The sequence below is a fragment of the Punica granatum genome, chromosome 1 (assembly GCF_007655135.1).
Source record: "Punica granatum isolate Tunisia-2019 chromosome 1, ASM765513v2, whole genome shotgun sequence".
In the NCBI taxonomy this organism is placed as follows: Eukaryota; Viridiplantae; Streptophyta; class Magnoliopsida; order Myrtales; family Lythraceae; genus Punica; species Punica granatum.
This window is the reverse complement of record NC_045127.1, coordinates 39,525,608-39,538,591: the sequence shown is the minus strand read 5'-3', so window position 1 is coordinate 39,538,591 and position 12,984 is coordinate 39,525,608. Positions and strand designations below refer to the sequence as shown.

Here is a 12,984-nt window from a genome sequence, read left to right as displayed (position 1 = left end):
AATGAACCACTTTTACCTTTTCACTCATCCAAAAACATTTCCGGATCTAATGATTTCCCCATTCACCCTTTTGGCCAAACAGATCCGGTGACTGGATATGGGTAACATTAGTACTAGCTACTAAATTTTCATATTTTGTACATATATAAAGTAGAAAATTACTTTTATAATAAAAGCAGTTGATTTAATTGAAGTAGTTGTTATCCTCACCCACTTTTTATAATTAGATGGATAGAAATCATATCAATTAATGTTTAATAACAATAAAAAAGTAAAATATCAACTAAACAAATATATTTATTTATCCCTTTTGCTTTTTTCGGTAGAATTATTTATCTTGTCTTATTATTATTATTATTATTTTCAACAACAAACTTATAGTATATTATTATTATTATTATTATTATTACTAATATATTATATTATTATAATCAACCAAAATTACACATGCTTTGTTATCATACACAGCAAGAATCAATCACCAATCTCATTTAGCTTAGCTCAATCCCCCGCCCCCCTCCCCCCCCCCCCCCCCCCCCCCCCCCTCTCTCTCTCTCTCTATCTGCTTCTCTGCTTTGCACATCCTTCCATTCTTCCCATAACGAAACTCCAATCTCTCCCTCTCTCTGTGTAATTTATTATTAACCCAGAAAGCAAAATCAAGAAAAAGGGTGAAAATAAAAATAAAAATAAACAGGAAGGATCGAAATTCCATACCTTTAACCTCTCCTTCTCCTGCATCTCTCAGGTTGCTCTTTGATTCTTCCTCCTTCCATGGCCACGACTCGGATTTCAAATCCAAACCCCACATGGAATCCTCCTCAATCCCCACTTAAAACCCCCTCCGTCACTTGCTGATCATCGGAATCCGAATCTTGAGGGAGACCCAGAAAGGAAAACCAACGTGAAAAAGCAGAGAGGGGGCTTCTTGCGGAGTACTATGCACAGATCTGGAGCTGTCATGGCCTGGAACGTGTTCAAGTTCTGCACGGCCCTCCGGGGACTCGGCTCCATCATGATCCTCCTAGTCCTGGGGGTCGTCGGCGTCACCTACTACGCCGTCGTTCTCACCAATTACGGGCCGGCCCTCTACGACGGCGGCTTCGACTCCTTCCTCGCCTTCGTCGTCTTGCTTCTCTTCCATGGCCTGGTACTCGTTCTTTGCTCCCCTTTCACTTATTCTTTACTTTGGGTCCAGGAAGGGAGTTTTCTTTATGGGTGTCTTGTCGGGAGATCTCTGTTCTTGAGCTTCTGATGATTTTGTTCCTCTCCTGGTCATTTAGGTTTTCATTTAAGAATCTGAGCTGAGCCCAGTAGAGAATTACCCATCAGCTGGGGACATTGTGCGATCTTCTGATCTCTTCCTTCCCTCTTTCCATGTTTGGCAGTGCTAGAGCTTTCGAGCTAAATCAAGAATTGGACTAGGATTGTGATTTGCGGACTAGTGCTAGGAGATTGCTGAATTTGGTGGGGGAAAAGATCTGTTCAAAGTCTGTCAAAATCGGGCATTTCTGCTAAGTTTTGGGAACAATTGGTGGCACTTCTGACTAAGTTGCCAAAACCATGTTCCATCGTACTGTTAGTGCATTTCTGGATACTTTAGCTATAAAATGATTTTGACTATTCCTAGAAATTCTTTCTCCGCTGAATTCTTGGCGGGGATATAAATCTGACAGTCCAGAGTTAAAGAGCGAGTTGGGCTAGATTATGAATAGAATTTGACTGATTGATTTAGCGGAAACTGAAGAAGCTGAGATTCTGACTGCAGCTGGTCATGCTACTATGGAGTTACTTCTCTGTTGTACTTACGGACCCGGGCAGTGTGCCACCTAACTGGAGACCTGTAGTTGATGAGGAGAGAGGAGAATCTGATCCGCTGAGCGGGTCTGATTACAGTGCTCTGCAGTCTGATTCTTCGAATCCGAGAATCCGTTACTGTCGCAAGTGTAACCAGTTTAAACCGCCTCGCTGCCACCATTGCTCTGTCTGTGAGTTGCCCCCTTTTAGTTTGAAGCTTCCAAATTGTCGTGTTTTGTTCTGTTGACTCGCTTGGTATTTGAGGACGTCAGCTTTTTGACTTCTATTGTCTTGCTATGTCTCAGGTGGAAGATGCGTTCTCAAGATGGATCACCATTGTGTGTGGGTTGTTAATTGTGTCGGAGCATTGAATTACAAGTATTTTCTGCTTTTTCTGGTACGGTGCAGTCTTTGCTTGTAGATTTTTTCCCCATATAAAATTTGTCGCCTTCTGGTAGATTAAGCATAGATATCCATGCTTGTTTGTCACACTGTCCTTTGTTTCTGCGTAATAGGCTGTCTTATTGGGAGAAATGCTTATCATGGAAAATTATCTTTTTGGCTTATGTAGATACAATTTTGCTAACGGTCTGCATGTGTCACGTGTTAGCATGGGCATCCATAGAGTAAAACTCTGTTCTCTGCAAAATAGCACTTACTGCTGCTAAGCAACTCGAGATACATAATTAGAGTCCTTTTGAAATTAAGACATTCAGTGATGTCTGTTTGCTGGAACTAAAAGAATTACATAAAATCTCTATCTTGGAACTTATTCATTAATAATATAGGCTATAGTAAAATCTTTGGCTTGGTAAATGGACAAAGTTATCTGAGTAAAGATGATAGATTATAAATGAGCTTTGCAAAATCTTCTTTAGATGAATTACAAGTTTTGGGGTTGCTCATATTTCGGAGTTTCTGATAGTTAAGCGTTCCTTTGGGTGTGTTTGGGAGTTGGATTTGGAGGGAGAGTGGTTTCCTCGTTTGGGAGATTTATTTGAGGGAGAGGGAAGGGAGAAGGGATTTGGAGGGAAATACTCTCCCTCCATTTCCCTCCATTATTAAGAATTTCCTAACCCTTCAAATTGGAGGAATTTGGAGGAACTCATGTGTTATTTGCTACTACCTTCTTCTCTACACAACTCTCTTTACAAAAAAAGTTTTTTGACTTTATATTACTGTTATTTACTAGTGTTTATATATATATATAACGGTAATAGTTTTATGTATATACTACTATTATAATATATTTACACTACTATTATATATATATATATATTATATATAATAATGGTTACTTTATACTACCATTATATGTATTATATAACGGTGACTTTATACTACACGCTAAAATTAATGAAGGTATAATTTTCTTATAATATACTTTTGTTTCATTAGCTCTCATCTCCTCTCCCTCCCTAAAATCTCCCTTCATTTCCTCTCTCCTCTCCCTCCCTCCCCTTTCCTCCCCTCCCCTCTCCTCTCTTCTCCCTCCCCTAAAACCTCCCAACCACTGTGTTAGCCTTGGTCTTGGAGGGGTTTGAATGGACAAGCAATGTCTTAGGTTGCCATTGAGAATGTCTTTCGTTTTTGTACCATCCTCTTTAAATTATTTTCACGTGGTTAAATTGGTCATTTACACTGCGCTAACAGATTCTGAGGCCTGTATTGGTGATTGACCTTACATTTTGAATTGTGCAAGAAGTCATGCTGCTAAATGGTAAAGCTGGCTTTTGAAAAATTAAAGATCATACCTGTTTATTGGTAAAGTGAAAATTAATCCATCATTTGGGTCACATAATTTCAATCGGAGATCATTTTTGATAAGGTTGCAAGAGAAGGATAGCACATCAAAGAGAACATGATACTTGTTCGCTTCGTTGCAGCAGTTTGGAATCTAATTTTGTTCTTATATTACACTTCCATTTCTTGCTTGGCCTTATATTGCAGCTCAACTGCACTTGTCATGAAATTTTCTGCATTAATGCCCTGTGTAGTTAAGTTGTTAAAAGCTGTAAATGTGTATATTTTGTAAAAAGTCTGGATTCATGGGAATGAACACATGATCATATTACTTTGTGGGTCCTCTGCATAAAGAGCGGACAAAAGCCTGAATGCAATTGACCTCCTTGATTAGGTTACTTTGTGGGTTCTCTGCTTAAATAGCGGACAACAACCTGTCCTTAGTTTGTTTTGGAGCAGCTTTAAGCTTTTTGTTGTCTACGTATGTAGTGTTTTATACTGTATTAAATTTTCCTTTGATACGGGGCTATGTAGTAAAAAATGCTGTCAATGATATGTTAATAAAGCTCCTGTACTTTTGTCCTGCTTATTGGTTGATAGGACAATTTCCATTTGGTCTTCACCATTTGATATCACCAGAATATTACAATGTTGAACTGCTACATATACTTATTCACAGGTTCTCATGGCATTTGAATGCAGTTTTATACATTTCTTGAGACAAGTCTCGTCACTTTGTCTCTTCTTCCACACTTCATAGCATTCTTCAGTGATGGAGAGATACCTGGGACACCTGGCACACTTGCGACCACATTTCTTGCCTTTGGTAAGGTTGCAGGAGCCTTTCTGTTTCCGTTATGTCTTGCCTTATATAATCTCCAACCTCTGACATTTGTCTTCCTTTTTTTGTTTTGGTGGAAAGTCCTGAATCTGGCATTTGCACTGAGCGTCTTTGGATTTCTCATTATGCACGTTTCACTTGTATCTGCAAATACCACGACAATTGAGGTAATATCTTCACCTTGGCATACTTGATGTTTATTGTTGTTCATTCTCTATTGAGGAGGATCATGTTGGAATTGAAGATAGAGATTTCGTTCTAGTAATTATGGAATGTTGGATTTCGGGTATCAGGTCGTGCTCTTGCTGAAACCTCGTTGAAAAAAATCTGATTTCATGTAAGCGGAGAATTTGGACAAAATTCAGCAGTTCTTTTCCTCTATTAGCAACCCAAATTCCTTTTTAGCAAATTTTGAGCCTCTGCCTTTTTCATCAACTTCAAGATCCCTCCTATCTTTATTCATGAATCTTCACTACTTTTGGAGCAACTCAATTTGAAATATTACCGGTTTGGATTATGTAATTTTGGTCACTGCAATGGGATATCAGAATATCCTACTTTTCTTGATGAAATCCTTTTCCTTTGGTCTAGGCGTATGAAAAGAAGACCACTCCAAAGTGGCGTTACGACCTCGGGAGGAGGAAGAATTTTGAGCAGGTAGCTTTCCGAAAGTTTACCATTTCATTTCATTGTACCAGATGTGGCATCTGGTTTTTGAAACATAATAATATCTGTCTAATGCTTCCAATCATGTGTGTGAACTTCTTTTGTTAGAAAATGTTTGCATTGAGACAACTCCTAGCATGTGCGTTGGGTATGGGTACGAAATTGGACTATATATGTACGAAAAAGACCGTCAATACACATCTGCTATATCTCGAAATGATGTCTTCTTTGGGGTTTCAGTCCCACAAAACTTTATAGTACATATTGAAAAGCTGATGAAGTTGTTATACTGTTGGTTTGAATGCTTCTTATGAAAACGCTTATTGTTCAACTGCTGTTTTGAGTCTTCCGTCCAGTTGCACATATCTGGTCTTCAATGATGTTGATGTTTACTTCGTGGATGTGGAGGCACTAAAGATTTATTTTTTTTGGGCAATGTGCAGGTATTTGGAACAGATAAATTGCATTGGTTCCTTCCGGGATATTCGGAAGAAGACAAGCGGCGGATACCAGCTCTTCAAGGCCTCGAGTACCCATCGAAGCCTGACTTTGATTCCGAGGAGTTCTAGAGACCACTTTCCTCAAGAGGGATAAAGAGGGAGGTTTTCCTTGTAACTATACATCACAGAGCCATTTACTCTTTTTTACTGATAAGAACGGCTTTTCACCTAACTTGGGCTCGATAATATGTCATTGGCTTAACATGTTCAGTCGTGTAGAGAGAGAGAGGAGAGGCGGGATGTTGAAGGACCACGGGGAAGGGATAAGGGTCGAGATGATAAAGGTCAGGGTTCAAGCGGGAAGATCAAATGTATGATTGGACGTTGGCCAGGATTTGTAGTCTTTGTTCTTGTTCTTGAATGTTTCACGGATCTTTGAAATGTAAGATAAGGAAAATCAGCTTTTGGAGACTGTTGCGTCCTTTCTGATTTACTTGGTGGATTTGATCAATTGCTACGCATTCGAATTATTAAGCTGACAAGAGTTTAGTATTGTGTTCATTACTTGAGATTACGAGGTTTTTAAATTATGTGGTTCTGAGATCGACTCTTTATCACAAGATATCCTTTCTCTCTTTTCTCGGTCGATGCGGTTCCTTAGTCCTTGTAGACTCATAGGTTTATTTTGTACCCAGAAAAAAGTCATAACAGCATTGTGATCTAAAAATCCTACATGATACTTGCGTCATAAGATGACGCTGGTTATCCACATTGCATCTTATCATATTATATCGAATTGTATCGCATTGTGAAATTAAATTAAATTGACGATTTAGGTACATTTATAAATAAAATTTACACTAAATCTACTATTATATTTCTCTAATTTTAATCCTTTATACAAAATATATGAGAAATCAAGTTGATTTGTATGGAAATATAAAAGTTGCGGTGCAGTTTTTATCCTTCATTAGAACCATATCTGCATCATATCATATTATGACAGCTTTCAAAATTGAAAACATCTGCTCCACAATCATAATGTGCAATTATGCAGTACGAATAATGGTGTGATTATTCGCGAATACGGTTTTTTCTTCGTCCCATTGCCATCCCAAATCCAGTTCCCACCTTCAGGAGAAAATTTGCAACTTCAGGGTGAGAATTGAATATAAAGGAAAATATAGGGTCCCAAAATATAATTATCTTCTGGGAGAGGCAAAAAAGCATCCCAAGAGCACTGATCAGAAATATCCGCTGTTTCGTTGTGATTAGGGGGAAATTGAATGTTGCTCCGCTCAAACTCGAGCTGGAGCTCAAGCTCAGCTCAGCCATGGAGCTCGCCACTGCCCACCCTCGTCCTCCTCCGGAGCTGCCGGACCGTCCCCGACGTCAGTCAGCTCCACTCGAGGCTCATCACCACCGGCCTCATCCGGAGCCCCTTCCTCACCTCCAAGATCATCCTGTCCTTCTCCTCCTCTCCCCACCCGCCTCTTGCCCGTTACGCTCGCTTCCTTCTCTTCTCCCGCCGCACCTCCGGTGGAGCCGCAGGCGACGACCCTTTCCTCTGGAACGCCGTTATCAAGTCCCACTCCCACGGGCTCGACCCCCAACATGCTCTGACCGTGTTCTGCTTGATGCTGGAGAGCGGGGTTTTCGGGGATAAGTTCTCGTTCTCTCTGGCGCTTAAAGCGTGCTCGAGGGTCGGGGATGTGAAGGTCGGGAAGCAGATTCATGGGCTGTTGAGTAAGATCGACGTCGGGTCTGATTTGTACTTGGCTAATGGGCTTATCCGGTTTTACTTGCGGTGTTGGGATTTGGGCTCTGCACGGCTGCTGTTCGATAGAATGTCGCTTATGGATTCAGTCACATATAACTTGATGATTGATGGGTACGTGAAATGCGGGATGATAGATTCGGCTCGTGCAGTTTTCAATTCTACGCCATCCGAAGACAGGAACTTGATTACTTGGAACACCATTCTGAGCGGTCACTCCCAATCAGGTGACCAACTGGAGATCGCGTGGGAGCTGTTTCGGGAAATGCCCGAGAGAGACTCAGTCTCCTGGAACACAATGATCGATGGGTGTGTCAAGGCCGGGAAAGTACATGAAGCACGAGAGCTCTTTGATACGATGCCTGATAGGGATGTGGTGAGCTGGGCTAGCATGATTGATGGGTACGCAAAGGTGGGTGATATCAGCGCTGCGAGCAGCTTGTTTGATGAAATGCCTGAGGGGGATGTCGTAGCTTGTAATGCCATGATGAGTGGTTATGTTCTAAATGGCCTCCACGAGGAGGCTTTGGAGATCTTCCACTGCATGCGAAGTGGGGTCCCTCTGTCACCAGACATGGCCACACTGTCGATTGCCCTCTCTGCTATCGCCCAGTTAGTGCGCCTCGATGAAGGGTTAGCGGTTCACCATTACATCCAGGAGAACGGCTTCTTTGTAGGCGGGAAACTCGGCGTTGCTCTCATAGACATGTACTCAAAATGTGGGAGCGTCGAGAAGGCAATGCTAGTATTTGATTCCATAAAGGAGAAGGCGGTCGACCATTGGAATGCCATGATTGGTGGTTTAGCGATCCACGGGCTCGGTGAATTGGCTTTTGATCATTTCTTGGAGATGGAACGGCTTTCCATGGAACCAGACCACATCACGTTCATCGGAGTTCTGAACGCCTGTGGACATTCGGGCTTAGTCAAGGAAGGCCTCATAGTGTTCGAGCTCATGAGAAGAATCCACAAGCTCGAGCCGATGCTACAGCATTATGGGTGTGTGGTTGATATTTTAAGTCGGGCCGGGTACTTAGAAGAGGCCTTAACATTCGTCGAGGCAATGCCAATTGAGCCCAACGATGTTGTCTGGAGGACATTGCTCAGTGGCTCCAGAATCCACGAGAACTATGAGATTGGAAAGGCCATAGCAGACTATATCATTCAAGTGGATTCTCATAGTTCGAGTTCTTATGTTCTCTTATCGAATGTTTATGCGGGTCTCAGTCTATGGGAGTGTGTTTCTAGGACTAGAACGGAGATGAAAGAGAAGAAAATCAAGAAGCTTCCTGGGTGCAGTTGGATAGAGCTCGAGGGGACAGTTTGCGAGTTCTTTGCACATGATAAGTCGCATCCCCAAGTCACAGAAGCATGTTCAATGTTGGGAAGTATGTTGTCGCCAAATGCGGAGGTTGTTTCTCATACATACTAGATTCTAGTCAAACTTGTATAGCTTCAAATGATATCATCCTAATTGAGAAATGATCAGTGCCATAAAATAAACTGCCTTTTGAATCAATTCTTTCGAATGGCAGAAGTAAGCCGACATTTATATCTCCCAACACTGAATCACTGAAATTGCGATTGATGTTGCCATCAAGAGCGATGCACTATATATGATTTTATGGCAGCTGAATCAAGAATAGAAATAAAAGAAAATGAGTGCGTAGAAACCAACTTTAAGGATATATTTCAAATCTGGGTAGTGAAGGGATTCAATGCATGACATATACGATCAGAGGTTCATCAGAATGTTTCAATTATACATTTGTTATCATTTGGATTGTCACGATATGCTGCTAGGTGTCACTCATGAACTTTGGGAACCAAAGGCATTTTGGGAATTATGCTTTTGGTTACAGAAAGAGTTTCTGGTAGTGTTAAATGAGTTGATACTATAATCCCATTGCCATTTGATGATGAACCTAGTTAGTCACACACATTGAGCATGTTTAAACCAAGAAAAGAATTAATTATACTCAGGGAAGTTAATTAGGAATTAACTTTCGAACGAGGCTTGCAATGTGGTTGCAAGGGTGCTAGTACATCCTGAAGCCGAGTTCAATATCAAGGATAAATCTAATTAAGGAAATACGATAGTTTCCTTATTTGAAGAACTTCTATAAATAGATTGTCTATTGATAGAAACTCGTGTCAAGGACTTATTTGATTTTTTTTTTTACAACAAGGGCAAGTCATTGGATGACTTAAGTGTGAGAACTCATTTGTGATTTATTAATTAATGTGGATTAATTAATAATTACATTTTAGTCCTTAGGGTAAAGATATATATATAGATATATTCTTACAGATAACTCCATAACGCAATCGATCATCAACTGATATTAGAGAGAAAGAGAGAAGGTTTCGACTGAGGCAATCAACAAGCAACTTAGCCGCACAAATCCCAAAGCTTATCGGAGTTCTTTTCGGTTCCGGTTCGGCGCTTCGGTGTTGTCTTTGACGTCCTTAAAGAGATCCTTTCATTCCGTGACGATTCCGTTCGAGATCGGTGACCTAGATCGGAGTGTACGGGTTGAGAGGAGTTTAATCTCAGTGGAGACGTGCTCGTGTGGACGAACTAGAGACCGAACACTTGGATGGTTGGTTTGATTGACTCGAATCAATAAGGGTAGTATAAAAGTCTAAACTTTTATTATAGATTCGATATGTGATGTTGTCTATTTGTTTAGAAGGCGATTCTTATGTCAAGATATGATCTTGAAGTTTTCGATTAAACGAGTATGCGATAAAAATTTGATTTTTACCGTAATTAACTTTTTCGCTGCGTACGTGCTCAATTTTCTAACATTATAAAGCTATACACACCACACCAATGCACTAAACAGGTGCAAGTTACAAAATAAGCATGCAAGATAAGTATGATCTGGGACCACAAAATGTTCATTGTTGGCTGAGAAAATATACTTATGCTGCTGGCTATGCTAGGCCGCGATAGGCCGAATGACGTGGGCCTGCAAGAGAAGGAAATGGAGGAGGCTGTTCCAGTCGGGCCTAACTGACCGGCAAGGGAAGACCCATCCTGCTTGTTCTTCTTCGTTGCCTTAGCAGAATCTAGTGTCACCCAACGGGATGTCGGCCAGAGATGCGACGCCTCCAGTGAGCTCATTGGCTTCGAACTAATTTTTTCTTCAAGTACAGGACTTTCCTGGGGATTCCCTGTGGCATTACGTATTCCTTTGCTATTCGGATCCTATCACCTATCAGCTGTGCTCTTAATAATCTGGTGATACAGCTCTCTGCTGAATTATCAGTGTTGCTACAGACCTTGATGGGATGCTCTTCTATTACCCAAAAATAAAATAAATAAGAAATTAAAAAAAACAAAGCTTACAGTTAGGTTGTTGACCAGTGAAATGGGCCGCTTCAGGCCCAATGTATTCCTGGTTCCCCCCAAGTGCCATCAATTTCATTTTTTTTGTGCCGACTCAACAGGTCAATTGATATATCGAGGAAAGGGACACAATCTAAATTCTTCAGCTTTTAGAAATGTCAAGCAAATGGGCATGAATAGGTTAGAGCTTTTTTTTTTCTTTTTTTTTCCTTCCCTCTCTCTTTGTGTGTACTTTGGTGTTCAGAAGTCTAATGAGCTCGACTAATGAGTCAGGTTGGGTTGTCAAAGAGTAAAACTCTCATATCTTGGATTTTTTCCATTCATAAAATTCGAAACTGAGATCTTATTTAAGGGAAATGAGTGTTGAAGCATTTGAACCAATTCACGTTGGTTAGAGCTAAGCATTTTGACATACTGCATACTGATCTAAATTCTAATTATATGATTGATGTATATATAGTAAAATAACTAGTAATTTAGCCCCAAACAAGGAGTAATTGATGTTTTAATCAGCAATGTATAATAATTAAATATTGACAAACAGTTGATACCTTTAGAAAGGAAAGCTCGTCAAATGAGCTTGAATGCGTTCAAGGAATTGTCAAGTTTCCTATTGTTTTTGTCGAATTTATTCCAAGGAAAAGGTCTTTTGCACCATCATATTCTATTCTGGTAAAGATAAAATATGTTTGTTTACCGAATGAAACTATCTTACTAATATTTGGAGTCTGTCAGGCATATCAGGAAACGAGGGAAAAAAAAAAAGTAGAATTAAATAGAACTTCAAATTGATCAGCTGTGATAGAGCTAGCTTTTTTATCCTAATATTATGAGATATGCATAGAACTCCATCAGAATCTGCTCTTCACCAAACAAGAGCCCGAGAGAAAAATATAATGCTATTAACCAACCAAGGGCCTTCGTGCGTATTTCATAGCTTTCGCGACAATGAGAAAAATGCAGGCTGCAGGAGCAGTACTGAGACCTAGGAGTCTACAAAGAGTACCACGAGAGGACGACGGTGCATTGCCGCATGCTCAAGATCACGGAGCCTGCTGCTTTGTGTAGAGCCAGAGAAATGTGCCACCGTGCGCAGGGCCGGAGCCAATAATTAGGTCTGTTACAAAAGTGTGCGGGGTTAGACATTCTTTGTTGATTTGAAGGGTCATAGGCGTAGCATTAGCACCCACGTCGTAGGGGGGCCATGAAGTAGGACTGTCGAATGCAGGGAAAAGTGCAGCAAAAAAATATTGCAAGTGCTTTGCTTGGGATTCTTTCTATGGCGGGGAAACCTATTGCGACTAATGTACGATAGTGGAAGACAATATGAACGAAAAATCAAAAGTGACACACGGAATTGATTACACAGTTCGTCAGTAATTCTGACTACGTCTGGGGGCACCGCCAAACCAGGTATATCCACTATTTTGAGTTAGGGTTACAAGAGATATAAACTACTATTTTAAAGGGAACAAACCCTAATTACATCCCCAATGGGCCGAATACACAGTACTTCAGGCTCCATAACTTAACAGAACCATCTAATGAAGTGCCTTCCTCGGGCTCCTCCTGAGAACGATACTTTGGCAGGTCATCACTGATAAACTTTGAAGGGGAATTGGCCATATACGTATGTCGAAAATACATTATTGAGAAGAGATGTGGCCAGCTTCACTTACAAAACTCGCTAGTTTCCCCGGCCTATCTGATGTGAACCATCACTTTAACGACTATATATCCTGTCTTATAATGTTGCCTACATTGATCTCAATGGCCAAGGCGGAGTACATTGTTCCCAAGTTCACTAGTTAAACAAAGTAGTCAAACTAGATTGTTGTATACAATCGTTATTGACAACTATATATGTATATTTGCAACATACAGTTTTTCTTTTTCTCATTTCACATCTCGAAGTGCAACACAATGATATAGAAAAAATCGCTTATGCTAATTCTTAACCAAAAATGTCTAAGTGAAAATCGATTGCTGCATGTGATTACAACCCCACAATAGTGCGGAATGAATTTTTAGTCACCCATTATCAGTAAAAAAATTCTCATAGGGGGACCATGATCTGAATTAGAATCACAAAGAAGTTTGGGGAGTATTTGATTTAGTGCGACTAGACCTGATCAACACTACAGTTAGAAGTAATTTCAACTGTTGTGATGAGGGTGCGATTTAGAATATAAATTGATTTTTTTTTTGTTTATATGTGATGGGCCAATACGGTGGTAGTGCACACTCAGACAATGGGAGAATATGTGGGGCCAAATGCATGTGAAATGGGCCCAATCATATGTATATGGTCTTCAACCGAATATATATATATATATATATATATGTATATATATGCATATGATCT

At 40.4% G+C, this 12,984-nt stretch overlaps 2 protein-coding genes across 2 annotated transcripts; both read left to right on the top strand.

Moving 5' to 3' along the window:
- Nucleotides 1–537: 537 nt before the first annotated feature.
- LOC116188581 (probable protein S-acyltransferase 14) lies at nt 538–6,056 on the top strand. Its single transcript, XM_031518033.1, has 7 exons — nt 538–1,150; nt 1,769–1,988; nt 2,103–2,194; nt 4,243–4,366; nt 4,463–4,548; nt 4,973–5,038; nt 5,491–6,056. Exons 1-7 carry the CDS (start codon nt 941–943, stop codon nt 5,614–5,616), a joined length of 924 nt encoding a protein of 307 aa, XP_031373893.1. The 5' UTR covers nt 538–940; the 3' UTR covers nt 5,617–6,056.
- Nucleotides 6,057–6,728: 672 nt separating this feature from the next.
- LOC116192459 (pentatricopeptide repeat-containing protein At2g45350, chloroplastic) lies at nt 6,729–8,783 on the top strand. The gene has a single exon (XM_031521013.1). The coding sequence runs from the start codon at nt 6,774–6,776 to the stop codon at nt 8,694–8,696; it is 1,923 nt and encodes a 640-aa protein (XP_031376873.1). The 5' UTR covers nt 6,729–6,773; the 3' UTR covers nt 8,697–8,783.
- The last annotated feature ends 4,201 nt before the right edge of the window (nt 8,784–12,984 follow it).

Excerpts from the sequence above, each read along its gene's own strand:
- LOC116188581 (XM_031518033.1), top strand. The coding sequence starts at position 941 with ATGCACAGATCTGGAGCTGTCATGGCCTGGAACGTGTTCAAGTTCTGC. Across the intron at positions 2,195-4,242 it reads AGTATTTTCTGCTTTTTCTG|TTTTATACATTTCTTGAGAC; the intron begins GTACGGTGCAGT and ends ATTTGAATGCAG. Across the intron at positions 4,367-4,462 it reads GACCACATTTCTTGCCTTTG|TCCTGAATCTGGCATTTGCA; the intron begins GTAAGGTTGCAG and ends TTTGGTGGAAAG.
- LOC116192459 (XM_031521013.1), top strand. The coding sequence starts at position 6,774 with ATGTTGCTCCGCTCAAACTCGAGCTGGAGCTCAAGCTCAGCTCAGCCA.